This window comes from Esox lucius, chromosome 7 (genome assembly GCF_011004845.1).
Source record: "Esox lucius isolate fEsoLuc1 chromosome 7, fEsoLuc1.pri, whole genome shotgun sequence".
NCBI lineage: Eukaryota > Metazoa > Chordata > Actinopteri > Esociformes > Esocidae > Esox > Esox lucius.
In genome coordinates this window covers 34,403,887-34,423,085 of record NC_047575.1, presented here as the reverse complement: position 1 = coordinate 34,423,085, position 19,199 = coordinate 34,403,887, and the positions used below count along the sequence as shown (strand labels likewise).

Sequence of the window (19,199 nt, the reverse complement as noted above, 5' to 3'; positions counted from 1 at the left end):
AGATTGTTCCTTAGGCGCCTTTATCAGAGACTTAATTATAACGGACATACTATAATACTGGCTGGCAGACCTGGCTAGTTATATTTCTCTGCGTGTGCCACAGACCTAAGGCTCTGTCTGGCTTATTGACTCAAGAGGAGTGGAGGCTGACATACACACAACAGTCAGCGCCTGCACGTCTCAAACGCCATGTTTCTGTCAGCACCACGGGCATATTAAAGTAGACCCGGCAGAACAGGCGCATTAGTGTGCCTGTGCCTCTCTGATCGTCCAGCTCTCAGGACAGTTAACCTTAGATGCTTCTTGGAGCTCCGTTTGATGTGCCATCATCACCATATTGATTTTGACTCGGTCTACATACAACAGGAGAGTACTGGCACCCATGGACTATGCCACTAATAGCATAGCCCAACAACTTAATTTGATATAAATGCGTCCAGTTGGTCTGTTAGGTGGTTAGGCATACCTTTCTTGGCAGATGGTGGGCGGTATACTCCAGCAACTGTAATATTACCATTGTCTCCTAATTTAATACATTAGGTTAGCAATTCAAATTCCTTATTAATTCAGACAGACTTAAAGAGACTGAAAAGAGATTTTTTTTAAATGGCCACACCTCCACCTTTTCCCAACCTAACTACTCTATATACACAGTACCCATCAAGTGCAGTACCTCTCTCTTAATTGTCATCCCTTGCTAAAATCCTGGAGACAGTGGTAAATAAAGTGACATTCCTTTTTATTAGAAAATAGCATTTTCAACATTTCAGTCAGTTTTTCATATCTGGGCACAGTGCTATCCACACTACACTGGTTGTAAATTATATTGTCAAAGCCTTACTTGAGAAATTAAGCTGTGTTGCTGTTTGCTGACCTGTCAAAGGCGTTTGATAGAGTAGCTCACAACATTTTATTAAAAAGGCTGTCTTCATAGGCCTGGCCTCTGGTTTCAAAATTACCTTAGTGACAGAACTAAGATTAATGTAGCTGATACAATAATATGTACACATTTTGTGGTCCAAAGGGTTGAATTTTGGGTCCTATTTTGTTCATTCTATATACAGTTCTGGAAAAAATTAAGAGACCACTGCACCTTTTCCTTTTCTTTCCAAAAATGTTGGAAAGGAAGGTTTTGAGTGAGGAACTGAAGGGTTAAAATTAAAAGACCAGTGCAAACTAAACACTTCTGTCCCTTACTCAAAACCTTGCGTTCCAACTTTTTTGGAAAGGAAACAAAAAGGTGCAGTGGTCTCTTAATTTTTTCTAGAGCTATATTTATGAACTCTGAGAAATTGTGCACCTAATGTTTACAATGATACATTTCTATGCGCTATAGCTCCCTCACTTAAACAAGCTGTTGCACACCTTCCGTCTGGTGTACAACTGATACAAAAATCACCATTTATTTCATTTAGTACCAACATAAGTACATGCTATTTTCTAGGTCAAATGACCCTCAAATTACTACTCTAAATGGTTATTTTGTAGTACATGTAGCTTCTTACAAACACCTTGGTATTTGGTTAGATGACAATCTGTAGTGACTTGGGGAAAAAGCAAAAGATGAAAATTGGTTTCTTTCATCAGAAATCACATCCGTCACATCAGCATAGAAAATATATTGTGCAAGCAACTCTTATGTTGCTCCGAGATTAAGTGGATATTGTATATATGCATGCCTTAGCTTCTGTCAGGCAATCATGCAAAAACATTCTAACTAAAAGAGAAAATCTGTTGGAAAAACAGCTGTTACGAAACACGCTCTCAAGTCTGGATTGTGCTGGAGATAAACCACGAGACAACTGCATTGGAATATTTTGCCCCAGAGTCCTGAAAGGCCATTCAGAGTGATCTTGAGTTGAATATTTTGGTCCTCTAAGACTTTTTTTCAATTTCTTATAAAGGTTCTTCTTAAATTGTCAGTGACATTTTTTTTCTCTGTCAGATAATACCTCCCATGTTGTTGGGTGGCTCCCCTGGTCCAGCCTCTCAGCAGACTGCATGGCAGGTCTATCTTATCTTCCTTTAAAAAAGGTCATTGGGTTCCACTGTCTCTTCCTCAGGAACAAACTAGAGCTTAGACGTAGACCTGATCCCTTTGTGTGAATGTTATCGCCTTGTTCCATCTGAAAGTGCTATCTGCTAAAAGTTTGCACGAAGGCCTGTGTACACAAACAGATCTACAACGGGCTTGCATTGTCTAGACCTGCAATGGACATGTTGTAGTAGGTTTCAACTTAAAGGGTCTGAAAGTAGAATTTGACTGTATGGACACCAGGAGAAATGCAGCAATAACAATTTTGCATTCAAAGCTACTCTCCCCAATCCAGTGAGATCAAGTTTTATAATGGACAGTCGCTGGATATTTAGTTTCTCAATACATTAAATTGACGAGGGAAACTGACAGAATGTATTACATTAGCGGTGGAAACTATATATTTAAATATTTAAAATATTTTTAAAAAGCAATTTAGATGGCATTGTGATTCCCAAGACCGTGCTTGTTATCTTCCTTGAACAGAAATTAACTGTGCATAATTTTGCTAATCAGAAAATGATTAAGGGATTTTGCTTGACCCAGACAGTCATTTTTTATCAAAAGGCTGGAGGAGAACTGGAACATGTTGCCATACTTTGCCACTAAAAAAGTGAAAATTGCCCAGAACCATAAGCATTTGGTTTCGATCGCGTTAGACTCCCGACCAGTTTTCTGCCACAATGCATTACCCTACAGTATGTTTTCTGCACTCAAACCCAAATCACTACATTGTAACTGTGTAGCTGGTTCTTGCTAGTACTGACCCGTGGCATAATTAAAAAACTCTATATTAAAGGTGTTTTAATCCATTAGCAGGTAATATGAAAGGGCTGGCTCAAACTAGACTGGTTTATCTTCAGAAATGCCACTCCATTTGATGTCACACTTGTCTGGGGCCACCTTGCTTCTACTTAATGATGTGGGTTGGCTGGTCGTATTGTCAGCAGAGAGCTGCGATGCATCTAGAGCAGTTTGCTAAATGAGCCATTGCATGTAGGGATGCCGCAGGCCGCCTCCGCCAGTGTTCAGGAAGCAGAGTGTAAGTCTTCCGTGCTGAGTACATAACCACTCTCTCACCAAGACTCCTTCTATGCCTCCTCATGGCAACCCATGGTAACTGGGGCTTTGCAAACCCCAGGCTGAACCGGTAGAGGATCTCAGCAGTGGTCCTGAGAGGTGATTCACCAACCACTGTCCCACTGCCACGTGGGTTAACCTGGGAAGGTATGACGGCTAGAGGAGTAAACGCTGAGCACAAATCTGCAGTTGGCGACAGACCGGATGACCATCAGTCCCTGCCAGACGAAGGGCCTCATGAGCTTCCCCTGGAAGTCTGTCTGGCGGAGTGAAGATGGTGGGAGTGAGGACTGGGCACCCACACCCTCACCTTAATCTCTTCCTTGTGCAAACCCATTGCTCCAAACCCCCTGCCCCAAAGTCCTACGGCGATGTGGAATGGCAGCAGGTGCAGGCCAAGGATGCGATTGGGATTTCCTAGCCAAACCATGCCTACCGGCAGCAATGGAGTGATGGGACGTGGGGAGGAGCAGCATGTCTCTTCGGCAACTTCCACTGCTCACGCCTGACACTGCTGACGCCTGGGAAGGACCTGGAAAAGGTGCTCCAAAAATGTTCTGCTCTACCAACTCTGGACAGTAAACCGCAACAGTCAGAGCATCCCTCAGAGGTCAAAAATTGGCCTCACCAAAGAAAATGTTTGGTGGCCCTTGAGCTCAATAACATCAACAGCGCGGCACTCAGTGACACCAGACTACATGGAGAGGATTCCTTGACATAAGCTGGTGCTGGGTACTCTTCTGGAAAGGAGTCACTGAGGGTACATGCATGAAGTGGGCTTCGCTGTGAAGACACCTGCTGCAGCGTATATCTGAATCCCCCATTAGCACCAACAAGAGGCTGATGACGTGGTGCATTCCACTTACAAAGGGACGCTTTGCAACTCATCAGCGCCTACGCACCAACCCTGGATACAGGGCAGCACATCAAAGAGTCCTTTTACAGAGCTCTCCACAGCGTCATTCAGAAAACCCCAGCCACAGGTTAGACTCATCCTCATGGGAGACTTCAATGCCAGAGTGGGCTCTGAGTATCTCCTATTGAGTAGAGTTCTTGGCACGTTTGGGGTGGGGAAACAATGGGCTCCAGCTCCTCTCCCTCTGTTCAGAACACCACCTGGTCATCACAAATACCATCTTCCAAATGAAGAACATACTCAAAACCACCTGGCAACATCCTCACTCAAAGCATTGGCACCTCCTGGACTACATCATTGTCCATCAAAAGGACAGACAGGATGTGCTGATCACAATGGCCATGCTTTGGACTGATCATCACATTGGGCAGTTCCGTGCACCGCAATCCACAGAGCAGCCTCAGGCTCTGGGTCTGTCAAGGAAACAGCATCAGGACTGGTTTGACAATAACTCTCCCAAAATACAGCTTTGCTTGCAACCAAAACAAAGCCAATAAAGCCCTCCTGTCAAACCCCGAATCACCCACTTTGAAAGCTGCCTATCCTGAGGCAAGAGCAGTAACCCAGCTGGCATTGCGGGTCATGGAAGACACCTGGTGGGTTCAGAAGGCACAAGAAATGTAAATCTATGCGGACTGTAATAACATCCAGAATTCTATGATACCATCAAAGACCTACATGGCTCCATGGAAGCAAACTATTGCCCCCGTCCGATCATTAGATGGGAGCACTCTATTTAAGGGTCAATTCTGGTGCCCAAAGAATATATATAATATATTCATTTTTAAATACACAACATGACATGACTCAATTTCCCCCTCTTAACTACGAGAGTATTCCTTATTAAATAACAAATGTTAAAATAACTATTTTATTCATTAATTAATATTTTAAATCTACTTGATTTTTTGTATTGATGTTTTTTTCAATGATACCTAGAAATGTAGTGATAATACTAAGCTTATATACATTTCTATGACAGAAAACCTTTGGTCTCCTAATGGTGATTTCTGTAATGTCATTCCTGGTTAGTAGACATCAATGACCATTTTGGACCAAAATGCATTTTGGTATGTCATGTGACATGCTATCTATTAAAAAGACAGATATGTTGTTTTGGTATATACAACCCCGCAGTATAAAATAAACATAAAACCACTGAACAAAAATATAAATGCAACTGGATTTTATTAAGTCATATAAGGAAATAAGTCAACTGATTGTCTAATGCATTCTCATGTCAACACCCAACCATTTGTGGATGTGCGTGCTGAATTGTGGACCACAATTTTCAAGCAGAGCGCCAAAGACTCTCATCTGGATTTTTTATGAGTATTAACTGGGCTACTGTAAGACATTTCCATTTCTGTTCTTCAGACACTAAAAAAATTCCTTTTACCTTGTGTTTGGGAACACTGTGTTGCTCAAAGGTGAATTTCCTCCCAAGCTTTTCAGCATACAGAAGCAGTTTCTCTGACAGTATTTCCCTGTATTTTGCTCTATCAATTCTTCCTTCAGTTTTAACAAAATGCCCATGAGAAGCACTCCCACAACATGATGTTGCCACCAACATACTTCACTGACTGTGTGTCTTGAGGTGTGGGCAGTGTTTGGTTTTTCCACTTTAGCCAGCCATTCTAAAGTGCTTTTAGGGTCATTGTCCTGCTGAAAGATTCTGAATCTTTGATGGAGACCCATGAATCCCCCTCAATCCCACTTTGAAATGCAAATCAATGTAGAAAGTTTTTTGTTTTCCTACTCCAAGGTTTGTTATTTTTACCAGAAATGTGACTCACTTGGATCACTTTTATATGGATAACTAAGACAACAGTTTGCTTTCAAAAGAGACTTTACTAACAGTAAACACAAAAAACAAATCATCCTTGATAAGACATTTCACTGTCCCAAGTGCTGGATTTAGTATGAACAATAGCTTGCTAAATGTATGAACAAAACTTGAAATATAAGTTATTACATTTCCACATTACTAACATTTGTGTGAGACTTCTGTTGACTAAGTTCTTGTTTACACCATCACCTGCAACAGAATGAGTCAAAAATGTAACCCCAGACAGTCCGCACACACACACACGCACTCTTTTCTGTCTAAAAATACTACTCCCCATTTACCCTATCCCCTAACCTCAATAACCTAACCTTTAAACCAATGCTTTTACCTAACCCTAACCTTGAAAGCCTAAAACTAACCCCAATTCTACATTTTATCCTAAACCCAACAAGTAAATATGCTTTTAGGCACAGTCTACACACTCTGGTAGGGACCAATTTGTTAGGCTTTGCTATCTTTGTTAGGACTTTGCTATCTTAGACCTGTCCAAATGTTCTTGCATTGCATGATTGTAGTAAGACAGAAAAATAAGAACACACACACTTGGTCTCTTCTGACATGCAAGTTCCCACCTACTGTAGTAATAAAAGAAGGATACCTCAGCAGATCTAGAGTGCTCAAGCTTTTTAAAAAGCATTTAGAAAACATGATTCCTAAATTACCCTAACGCTTTATCACTATAGAACATGCTGTCACTCAAAGCTAAACAAGCAGGCAAATGTCACAGTAACAGAAAAAATCTGAGGTTTTAATAAAAAAAGTTATGCCAAACAGTGGTTATAGATTTCCAACTCTATGCACATATTTACCTAAACATGTGCAAAAACAGTGTATGGTAACCGTTTCATGGGTTGTGGTATTGATGCCATTTATTTGTAACAAAATGTTAATTTTCACTGTTCAACTAGTCCCTTGTGTATAGTATAGTTTGTTAAACATGAAAATCTTTTGATGTTGTATGATCACTATAAAATGTCATATGAAGGATAGTGATCTTTTGAAGCCATTTATTATCACATAGTTGTTTTAACAGAAATCACCCAAATGGCCCTGATCAAAAGTTTACATACCCTTGAATGTTTGGCCTTGTTACAAAGCACCCAAGGTTGACATTTGTTTAGATTCATTAAAAAAGTGAACGAGCTGCGTCTTGTAAATCTGTTACTGTGAAATTACAGCAACCACAGATTTTTTTAGATTGCAGCCGTTTTCATCTCTGCTAAATGTGATATCTACAGGTGTCTGGAGTCAGGACCTGTACATACACATTATTCATTTTGTATCTTTCAATTCCACATGGGCCATATGGGGGGGGGGGGGGGGGGGGGGGGGGGAGGGGGGGGGGGTAGTCATCTACACATTCAGAGATACTGAACAGAAACATTCCAAGGCATTAGAGAGAATTGCCAACCCCTACAGACCAACACACGGTACAGAAAGTATTATTCTTAAATATACTGCCCTAAGCCTGTAATTATTGAATTAGATGTCCATTAACAAAAATATACATGTGATTTTCAATAGAGATAGATGCTACACTGCTAGATGATTGAGTGGTTACTGATGGCAAGTGCCTCTTATTAAAACCAAGTGAAAAGTTGTAAGCATATGAAATAGACAATCGAAATGTGGCAAACACCAGCGCCCTCCAAAGGCTAGCACAGACATAACCAGTGTTTTGGAAACATTTACATGAAAAGATTGCTTGCTAGACAGCCTGCAAAGTGAACATGTTTAAGGTCTTTTAGAAAATATTTGGATAGGACCAATCGAATCTTGACTACTATGCAACAACCGCTCTTGTAGGTGGTTAGTTTGCATACCGTGGCAGAAATTGTGAAAATATGACTGATCATGCAAAGAAAACTGTATTTTACTTAAGGATAGTGAACATAAGACATTTATTATCACAAAGTTGTTTTAACAGAAATCACCCAAATGGCCCTGATCAAAAGTTGACATAGCCTTGAATGTTTGGCCTTGTTACAGACACACAAGGTGACACAGAGGTGAAAATGGCAATTAAAGGTGAATTTTCTACACCAGTGGCTTTTTATATTGCAATTAGTGTCTGTGTATAAATACTCAATGAGTTTGTTAGCCCTCACATGGATGTACTGAGCAGGCTAGATACTGAGTCATGGGGAGCAGAAAAGAACTGTCAAAAGACCTGTGTAACAAGGTAATGGAACTTTATTAAGATGGAAAAGGATATAAAAAGAAATCCAAAGCCTTGCAAATGCCAGGCTGCTCTGGAAAAAGACGTTGTGGTTGTTTCAAGGATCACAATATGACTGCATGGTTGAAATGCCAGAAAGAAGCCTTTACTGCGCCAAAGCCACAAAAAAACCAGGATACAATATGCCCAACAACACCCCAACATGCCTCAGCTTCTGGCACACTAATTTTGCCTCAGCTTCTGGCACACCCCAAAATAAAACTTTACGGTCACAACCATAAGCGCTATGTTTAGAGAGGGGTCAACAAGGCCTATAGTGAACAGAATACCATCTCCACTGTGAAGCAAGGTGCTGGGTCACTCATGTTTTAGGGGGTTGTGAGCTCTAAAGGCACGGGGAATATTGCAAAAAATGTGGGCAAGATGAATGCAGCATGTTATCAGAAAAGACTGGCAGACAATTTGCATTCTTCTGCACAAAAGCTGCACATGGGACGCTCTTGGACTTTCCAGCACGACAATGACCCTAAGCACAAGGCCAAGTTGACCCTCCAGTGGTTACAGCAGAAAAAGGTGAAGGTTCTGGAGTGGCCATCACAGTCTCCTGACCTTAATATCATCAAGCCACTCTGGGAGATCTCAAATGTGCATTTCATGCTAGACAACCAAAAATGGTGCATGACCTGGAGGTATTTTGCCAAGACGAATGGGCAGCTATACCGCCTGCAAGAATTCGGGGCCTCACGGACAACTATTATAAAACACTGCACGCTGTCATTGATGCTAAAGGGCCAATACACAGTATTAAGAACTAATGGTGCTTTTCCACTGCATTGTACCGGCTCGACTCTACTCGCTTTAGGAGCTATTCCACTGCTTGGTACCAGCTTGACGCCTTTTTTGCTTTTCCACTGGCCAAATGTTAGGATAGTACCTGGTACCAGATACGTTTTTTAGTACGGGTTCAGTCAAGGTTGCAAGCGAGCTGAGGCAATACCAAAAGGTGACATAGAAACACAGAAGACTTCTGACAAGAGTGACTCAAAGCGTGCAGCAAAGCAAAACAAGCTGTTCTGCTGTTCGCTGTCCAGTGTCGGAAAATGGTTTTAAGAGATGAGAACGGCGAGTCTTTGCGGGTCTGTCCCAGGAGTCCTTGCATTGAAATGGGTTCATTTCAGTGCCAGTGCATAGGACCAGAATCGTATTTTCCCAAAACACATCTCGGTTTGGACCTATGCACTGGTGTTGAAATCAACTCACTGTTTTTGTAGCCTACAAAAGGACCTCGTCTATTTCCTCCCCTGGGTTTTTCTATAGGCTATCTGCCATACATTGCACTGGTCAAAGTACTAATGTCAAGCCAAACAGAAGTAGCCTACCAAGCTTTCTAACCATTTTTGCAGTCTGCAATATATTAAGACCAAAGTTACTATTCACGCGTGCTTCCCTCGCTACTACCGGTATTAACGATCCGGTACTATGTGGTGGAAAAGCTCCCCATGTGGGTATGCAGACTTTTGAACAGGGGTCAGTTAATTTATTTCTTTGTTGACATGTTTTGTTTTATGATTGTGCCATTCGGTTATGACCTACCGTTGAGTATGAATCCAATAAGAAATAAGACGTGTTTTGCATGCACACTCGTGTTTTCTTTACAAATGGTACATACACTCACCTAAAGGATTATTAGGAACACCTGTTCAATTTCTCATTAATGCAATTATCTAATCAACCAATCACATGGCAGTTGCTTCAATGCATTTAGGGGTGTGGTCCTGGTCAAGACAATCTCCTGAACTCCAAACTGAATGTCAGAATGGGAAAGAAAGGTGATTTAAGCAATTTTGAGCATGGCATGGATGTTGGTGCCAGACGGCCCGGTCTGAGTATTTCACAATATGCTCAGTTACTGGGATTTTCACGCACAACCTTTTCTAGGGTTTACAAAGAATGGTGTGAAAAGGGAAAAACATCCAGTATGCGGCAGTCCTGTGGGCGAAAATGCCTTGTTGATGCTAGAGGTCAGAGGAGAATGGGCCGACTGATTCAAGCTGATAGAAGAGCAACTTTGACTGAAATAACCACTTGTTACAACCGAGGTATGCAGCAAAGCATTTGTGAAGCCACAACACGCACAACCTTGAAGCGGATGTGCTACAACAGCAGAAGACCCCACCGGGTACCACTCATCTCCACTACAAATAGGAAAAAGAGGCTACAATTTGCACAAGCTCATCAAAATTGGACAGTTGAAGACTGGAAGAATGTTGCCTTGTCTGATGAGTCTTGATTTCTGTTGAGACATTCAGATGGTAGAGTCAGAATTTGGCGTAAACAGAATGAGAACATGGATCCATCATGCCTTGTTACCACTGTGCAGGCTGGTGGTGGTGGTGTAATGGTGTGGGGGATGTTTTCTTGGCACACTTTAGGGCCCTTAGTGCCAATTGGGCATTGTTTAAATGCCACGGCCGACCTGAGCATTGTTTCTGACCATGTCCATCCCTTTATGACCACCATGTACCCAACCTCTGATGGCTATTTCCAGCAGGATAATGCACCATGTCACAAAGCTCGAATCATTTCAAATTGCTTTCTTGAACATGACAATGAGTTCACTGTACTGAAATGGCCCCCACAGTCACCTGATCTCAACCCAATAGAGCATCTTTGGGATGTGGTGGAACGGGAGCTTTGTGCCCTGGATGTGCATCCCACAAATCTCCATCAACTGCAAGATGCTATCCTATCAATATGGGCCAACATTTCTAAAGAATGCTTTTAGCACCTTGTTGAATCAATGCCACGTAGAATTAAGGCAGTTCTGAAGGCGAAAGGGGGTCAAACACAGTATTAGTATGGTGTTCCTAATAATCCTTTAGGTGAGTGTATATTACCAATCTTCAAAGGGTATGCAAACTTTTGAGCACAAATCTATCTAGATCAGAATTTGGTAAAACTATATTTGAAAAAAGGCATTCTTTGCCAACAAGCAGCACAGTCTAGGCTTGAAAATAGGTTGCTGCTACAAGAGATGACTTAAAATCGCTGGTTAATTCCCTTTCAAATGTAATCTGTTAAACAGTAAATCAGCTATGTAAAGCCTTACCTTCACTTTTTCACAAAGTCTGCAAACATCTTGGAGCACAGTTCTTTCTCTTTGTCTAAAGAGTTATTGTAGCATCTGCAAACAAAGTTCTATGTTTAGTAGAGAAACAATGGGTCACTAGGGTAGAACTAGGACAATTAACAAAAGATCATACTGACATTGTGCTTATATCTATCGTTACAATAAGTAGCTTTGCTACAACCACAAACTTATAGTAGTTTATTAAAAGGATACAAAACGTCTGGGGCATATTAATGCAAAAAGCGTATTCTGTTAATTATTATTGCGCACATTCAGAAAATATACATAGCTATACCAAATATCCAGATATACACTGGATAATATTTTTACATAAGTGAATGAACAACGAATATCAGGAATACTATCTTACATGGCAAGCTTCCTCAGGAGATTGTTGATGTCAGTGTCAAACGGTTTGTTGGCCTGGGCCATCATGAGGTAATCCTGGGCTTTCTCATACTCAAACAACTCCAAATAAGCCTGAGGAAAAAGCACTATTTGAAACATTTGAATGCATTTCTTTCCAAAAATGTGATTTCATCAAACATGAAAAACAAAAATGTAAAAATGGGAACATATACATTTTAGGATATTTCTAAAACAACATAAAAAACCTAAAATGGTCATAGCAAATATGTTTTCTAAACACGATGCTTTTTGGGCAGTGACATAATTGTTTTGGCACTAGCACTTAATTAGAAATGATACCATGACTATGACAAATTGCTGTCAGCTTCAACTGGACGGTGACTCTTTTGGAATAGTTTTTTTAACATAACACCCACCAATCAGGGTTTGCTCTCATCATTGGAGCATCAGTATTATTTTAAGTGTTTAGAAACATTATTCTATTTAAATATATATTCTTCATATTTTGTTTGCTTTATTAAACAAACAAAACACAAATGTCAAAAATGTTATAAATTGATTTGCATTTTAATGAGTGAAATTAGTATTTCATCCCCTCTCAATCAGAAAGATTTCTGGCTTCCAGTTGTCTTTTATACAGGGAGTGCTCTTAATCTCAGCTTGTTACCTGTGTAAAAGACACCTGGCTACAGAAGCAATCAATCAATCAGATTCAAAACTCTCCACCATGGCCAAGACTAAAGGATGTCAGGGACAAGATTGTAGACCTACACAAGGCTGGAATGGGCTACAAGACCATCGCCAAGCAGCTTGGTGAGAAGGTGACAACAGTTGGTACGATTATTCGCAAATGGAAGAAACACAAAAGAATTGTTAATCTCCTTCGGTCTGGGACTCCATGCAAGATCTCACCTCATGGAGATGCAATGATCATGAGAACGGAGAGGAATTAGCCCAGAACTACACAGGAGGATCTTGTCAATGATCTCAAGGCAGCTGGGACCATAGTCACCAAGAAAACAATTGGTAACACACTACGCAACTTCACTGCATCAAAGGGACGATGGACGGGGCCATGTACCATCAAATCTTGGGTGAGAACCTCCTTCCCTTAGCCAGGGCATTGAAAATGGGTCGTGGATGGGTATTCCAGCATGACAATGACCCAAAACACACGACCAAGGCAACAAAGGAGTGGCACATTAAGGTCCTGGAGTGGCTTAGCCAGTCTCCAGACCTTAATCCCATAGAAAATCTGGGGAGGGAGCTGAAGGTTTCAGTTGCCAAACGTCAGCCTCAAAACCTTAATGACTTGGAAAAGATACGCAAAGAGGAGTGGGACAAAATCCCTCGTTAGATGTGTGCAGATCTGGTGGACAACTACAAGAAACATCTGACCTCTGTGATTGCCAGCAAGGGTTTTGCTACCAAGTACTAAGTCATGTTTTGCAGAGGGGTCGAATACTTATTTCACTCATTAAAATGCAAACCAATTTATAAAATATTTGACATTAGTTTTTCTGGATTTTATTGTTGTTATTCTGTCTCTCACTGTTCAAATAAACATACCATTAAAATTATAGACGGATAATTTCCTTGTCAATGGGCAAACATACAAAATCAGCAGGGGATCAGTGCATTTGTTTCCTCATCAATCTGCACACAACAGCCCATAACGACAAAGCAAAAACTGTTTTAGAGTAACACATTTATATGACTACTGCTATAGGAAGAGTATTGCAGCAAAAAATGTTGCTACCCTTTCCAAGATATGTGCCTGGAGCTCTACAATTGCTTTGACAGTGATGACTTGGATTTTGCTCTGAAATGTGCCATAGAGCTTTATAAAGACAGAGGTGTGCTTTTCAACTAATTTTTTAATAATAAAAGAAAATATTTGTTGATGACAATTTTATATTTCTTAGAAAAAAACCAAATATAAGGGTCCATTTGTAAGATTTCACTGTACTACAGATTAAATCTGCTTGACAACGGCCTGACATTTTCCCCACTGAAACCCTTGCCAGTCTGTCTATTAGTTTGCAGTGACTTGTAATCTTCTCAAACTAACTTTAGACCACTCACCACACACCATTTAAACACCCACCCACCCTCCCTCCCTTCCTCCCTCCAACCCACCCACACTCCCATCCACCCACCCAAACACACACCCACCCTCGCACACCCATCCACCCACCAACACTCCCACCCACACACACTCCCATCCACCCACCGTTTATTGAAAACATGACTTCTCTCACTAACCCCCAGCCTGAAAGTCTGACCTGACCACAGCGGAAGAGGGCCTTGGTGTTTTTGGGGTCGATCTTAAGAGCCTTGTGGCTGTACACCAGGGCTTTTAGGGGCCTATCCAGGCGGAGCTGGGTCAGGGACAGGTTGAGGTAAATCGGCAACTGCGCCGCTGCTATGCTCCTCTTCTCCTCTTCTCCCTCCACCTCCCGATTCCCCAGCAGAGTCAGGGCCTGGCCAGACAGTGTGAGCAAATGTATGAATAACAAAAAATTTAATAGAAATTAAATAGATTGAGATATCTGTCTACCTCGATCACACTCTCTGCCTGTCCACCTCATTCTATATTAAAATAAACTCAAAATGTATCTAAGCCCCAATATAAAAATAAAGAAATTTCAAATAAAGGACATACAGCTCTGGAAAAGTTTTGAGTGAGGGACACTCAATTTGGTCTCTTAATTTAAACCCTTCTGTTCCTCAATCAAAAAACCTTCCTTTTTGATTTTTTGGAAAGGAAAGGGTGCAGTGGCCAGAGCTCTATTTCCACCGTTTATATAACATGTGGTTCACTTAAACTAATTCAAATGTGCAATAATAGGATAAAACCCTTCATTAAATAGATTGTGGCTCCTAAATTAGCAATGATAACTTGGAATAAATGTCTTCAATAGTCACTAATTAGTCTCTGACATCTTCAGGGATTTCTGCCCACTCCTTATAGGACTCAGCAAATTGAGTGATGTTTGAGGGGTGTCTGGCATGCACTGCTCACTTCAGGTCCTGCCCAGCACCTAGACTGGTCAGGACTTTGACTTGGCCAATCCAAAAAACAAATATTTCTCCTGAGCCATTCTTCGGTAGATTTGACTGAATGATTTGGGTTGTTGTTTTGTTAGAAGACTGATATTAGGCTCAGTTTTGGCTGCTTGACTGATGGCCTGACGTTTTACTCAAGAATCTCAGAATGAATGGTTCCTTTAATGAGGTTGACCACATCATGCAGAGGAAAAGCAGCCCCAGATCTTGACATTCCACCATCACCCTTGACTGTTAGTAGAAGGTTATTTTGGTGGTAGGCAGTGTTTCACCTTTATGCGTAACAACCTGAATAAAGTTTATTATCTCAATTTATCAGAGTACCACCATAACACTTTCATAAAGAGCCCTCCTTTGATTGGTTCATTTGGTACCAAATTATTCATCCACCTGATTCTACTAATGTACATTACATTTAAGACAAGGCATGTTTCTCTTGGTGTTACCTGTTTGTAGCGATCTTTGGCATCTTCAAAGCGACTCTGATTGAAGCAGCGGTTGCCAAAGCTCCGCTCTGTGTCAACTACATTGAGGAGTTTGTACAGAGGTACAGTGTTCTGCTCCTCCTGGAGGGAGGAAAATGTTCTGAAATGGTAAAAATATGGTGGAGACAGCCAAGAAATATTCATAGATATTCATAGAACACAATTGGCCACTATCATGTTTTGGTTTTACTGCACCTGTTGCCCTGGCAAAAAAAAAAGATTCTTATGATGACGACTCTAATTTCAACAAATGCAAACTCAATCATTCAAAAGTAATTTTTTAAGCTATATATTTTTATAATAAAAGACTACCCGACTCAAGCAAAAAAAGGTAAAATCATACTACCAAACAACATCACCATGGTCAGAAATAATCAGCCAATTTTAAAGCAATAGGCCGATACCAGTTCTTAAATGGTTTTGCTTATAATTGGCAGATACAATTGTAAGCCAAAATATCAGAACAACACATATTTTAAAAAAACACTAAGTCACCTCACCAAACTCAGTGTGAAGAACTCATCCACTTGAGCTGAGTCAAGGAAGTCAAGGACTTGCACCTCGTAGAGCACAGTGGCAAAAGGGGGGATGAGTGGAGGGCAGCCCATGTCTCCATAAGCGTACTCAGGTAAAAACAGAAAACGAGAGAACTCTCCCTTTTTCATGGTCAGAATACCCAGCTCCAGGCCATATAGAGTCACGTCTGTAAGAAAAGTACTTATGAAATCACACATGAAAAGCTGTTACCTTAGAGCAAGATTTCACAAACCTCTACTCTAGCCAACCCAGATATTAAATGTTTGTTTTTAAATCTAAACGATCAGAGCTGATTCTGTTTTTTACTGCCTGTATGGATTCTTCAAATTATGGAATAGAGAACATCTTGATGGCAATAGCGTAGCTAATTACTGTAGTAAATTTGCCAGTGAACCTCTCTAATTAGACAACAAACTAACAAAAAAATATAAAGGGATTGGTTACAGATTGTTATATTCTGAAAAAAGGCGTGCCTTACTCCCAACACAAATTTTCTAGACAGAGTGCTGATGCCACATTTTACAGTATGCCCATTCAGCAACCTGATTGTGTCCACACAGAAAACTGTACAGAATGCAACCAGAAAACCACCTGAGGTAGGTCTGAAAACAATCACACTACAGTGCAACTTTCCCACCTCCAGTTCGATCTTCAAATTCTGATAGCAGAAGTCACATGAAAGTGTCAAATGTAGACAGCCTTACAGCGGGCTTTATGTTACCTCTTCCAAGCTTCATCATTCGAGGGTATTTCAGTTGGTTGGTGGTCTCAAATGGTCGGTCCGAGTACTCCAGAAATCCAGAGAAATGGACTGCAAAGGGATATAACAGGTTTAAAAGAAAAATAATCACCAAGCTTCAGACCCTCAGTACTTCTGGTGTTAGAAGTTAGACACAGAATCTTTTTAGTTGGCAACTTATTTCTATTTAGTCCTCTCAGGCAAAAACCAGGGGAATGCAAATTAATACAGAGTAGAAAAAACATATTCTGGTAAAATCAGATAAACCACTGCATTAGGTTGGAGTTTGAGTGATAAAAATAGACAGAAGCTTGCCAGGAACAGCAATGAAGCGCTCTTCTCTTAATGTATTTTATTGCATTATGTCCCAATAAATATGCAAAGCAAATGCTTAACACTGGGTGAACCTAAAGATGAACATATTGCACTTGCGTAGCCTACTTGAGACGGATGAATCTCTTGGCACTGGTTGGCCTTCTCCAGGTTGGACCACTTCCTTCAGAATCCCTCCATCGCCCAAGATGTCTTGCATCTGCTGGCCTAGGCGTAGGAAAGGACTCTGACATGGATATATAAAGTTAATTGCTATATAGCTGAAACGAGCTTAATTGTGCAAGGTGACAAGTAAAGTAATAAACATTTGACATGACAGTGATAAAGCTCGCGAGTCAGCGGCATAGATATCTAGGGTTTTTTGTATTGTAGATGGCTAGTTAGTTAACAAGTACGCAAACTATACGCAAATATGTGTATACATTGTAAATTATTAGCAAGACATGCTGGTGAATGTAACTTTTCTCGCAAACACTACTTGTGTGATCAAACGTTGGCATCAAGCTACCTTGCTGTTAGCTAACGTTAACTAGCTAACGAGGCCTCTCACCCAGCCCCAGGCATTAAACTTCTTTACCTGGTCTTGAGTACTGTACCTACCCTTTGCCGCTCACGAGGATTCAAAAACATCCGAATTCTAGTCGACAGCCCGTTTGCAGACATAATTTTTTCATAAGACGATTGCAAATGTCAATTGCGCTGCGTTATTATGGAATTTTAGGAATATTTTGGATAGCCCGCTTTCACACCGATTTACCACGGTAATAAGTGGCTATAGGTACCTCTCTCCAACCAAGTGCTGCAGATCTACCTTAATGTCAAGCCCAAAACCCACCCAACGTAACCAAAATTGTCGGCATCAGATTTTTCCCCACAAATTTCAATGCTGAACTCTTCATAAAGAAATCTCCACAAAACCTGTCTTTATACCATTATCTGCATTTTTCTTTTCTTAATTGCTTTGTTAGGATACCACGCAAATGTGCAACAAGATAAAACATTGCATAGCCTTTGGATCAAGTGAACGTGGCCATCTAGAAAGTATAACCGTGAGCATAGTTTTTAATGACGTAAGACGTATTTTTGCTGCTGTCCCGACTGCAAATAATTTAAAATGTTTGACACGTACCAACATATTGAGTTTCGCTGAGAAACTATATTATGTTACATTAAGCACGGAATAAAATTATAATTAACAACCGAACATGACTCCGGAAAAGCTCTGGGCTCAGTTATTTACATTTTTTTAATCTGAACCATACTCAATACAAGGGCCGTTTGTGCGCCAGATTTGGGCCGGGTACCTAGGCGTATTTTGGGCCAGCAAAACACTAAGTATGTGGCCCGCATCCTTTGTGTTTTGCTGGCCAAATATACACCTAGGTCCCCGGCCCAAATCTGGCGAACATACCTTATCTTGAGTATCTGGCATAGTTCTGGCCCACACGCACCAACACTGGCTGGTGATGTACTGATATGGACCAGATCTGACTGGTACCTGGGCCGGATTTGGAAATCCCATGTTATGCAATCCAAGATACCGTTGTGCTCATAAATTTGCATACCCTGGCAGAAATTGTGAAATGTTGGCATTGATTTTGAAAATATGACTGATCGTGCAAAAAAACCTTTTATTTAAGGATAGTGATCATATGAAGTCATTTATCATCATATAGTTGTTATAAACACACAAGGTGACACACACAGGTTAAAATGGCAATTCAAGGTTAATTGCCCACACCTGTGGCTTTTTAAATTGCAATTACTATCTGTGTATAAATAGTCAGTGAGTTTGTTAGCTCTCACATGGATGCACTGAGCAGGCTAGATACTGAGCCATGGGGAGCAGAAAAGAACTGTCAAAAGAGCTGTGTAACCAGGTAATGGAACTTTATAAAGATGGAAAAGGATATATATGGATATCCAAAGCCTTGCAAATGCCAGTCAGTACTGTTTAATCACTTATTAAGAAGTGTAAAATTCAGGGATCTCTTGATACCAAGCCAAAGTCCGGTAGATTAAGAAAGATTTCAGCCAAAACTGCTAGAAGAATTGTTCAGTATACAAAAAACCCACAGGTAACCTCAGGAAAAATACAGGCTGCTCTGGAAAAAGATAGTGTGGTTATTTCAAGGATCACAATGCAATGATATTTGAACAAAAATTAGCTGCATGGTCAAGTCTTTACTTTGCCAGTGCCACAAAAAATCCTGGTTACAATGTGACCGACAACACCTTGACATGCCTCAGCCTCTGGCACACTAATTTGGAGTGATGACACAAAAATAGAGCTTTATGGTCACAACCATAACTGCTGTTTGGAGAGGGGTCAACAAGGCCTAAAGTGAACAGAATACCATCCCCACTATGGTGGTGGCTCACTGATGTTTTAGGGGGGTGTGAGCTCTAAAGACACGGGGAATCTTGTGAAAACATGCTGCATTCATCTTGCCATCAGTTATCAGAAAATACTGGCTG

The 19,199-nt window shown here is 40.8% G+C and overlaps 1 protein-coding gene across 5 annotated transcripts; it reads right to left on the bottom strand.

Annotated features, from left to right (window-relative positions):
- Positions 1 to 5,890: 5,890 nt before the first annotated feature.
- fkbp6 (FKBP prolyl isomerase 6) lies at positions 5,891 to 18,207 on the bottom strand. Of its 5 annotated transcripts, none has more exons than XM_020048118.3 (9): positions 18,133 to 18,207; positions 16,830 to 16,947; positions 16,371 to 16,460; positions 15,608 to 15,815; positions 15,074 to 15,212; positions 13,844 to 14,041; positions 11,560 to 11,669; positions 11,169 to 11,243; positions 5,891 to 6,069 (listed from the first exon to the last, which is right to left on the bottom strand). In XM_020048118.3, the coding sequence occupies exons 1-8, from the start codon at positions 18,151 to 18,153 to the stop codon at positions 11,171 to 11,173; spliced, it is 957 nt and encodes a 318-aa protein (XP_019903677.1). In that variant the 5' UTR covers positions 18,154 to 18,207; the 3' UTR covers positions 5,891 to 6,069; positions 11,169 to 11,170. The 5 variants fall into 5 exon arrangements, with proteins under 5 accessions (XP_019903677.1, XP_019903679.1, XP_019903676.1 ...); XM_020048120.3 differs by lacking the exon at positions 18,133 to 18,207 and adding an exon at positions 17,851 to 17,915; XM_020048117.3 differs by lacking the exon at positions 18,133 to 18,207 and adding an exon at positions 17,322 to 17,780.
- Positions 18,208 to 19,199: the final 992 nt, after the last annotated feature.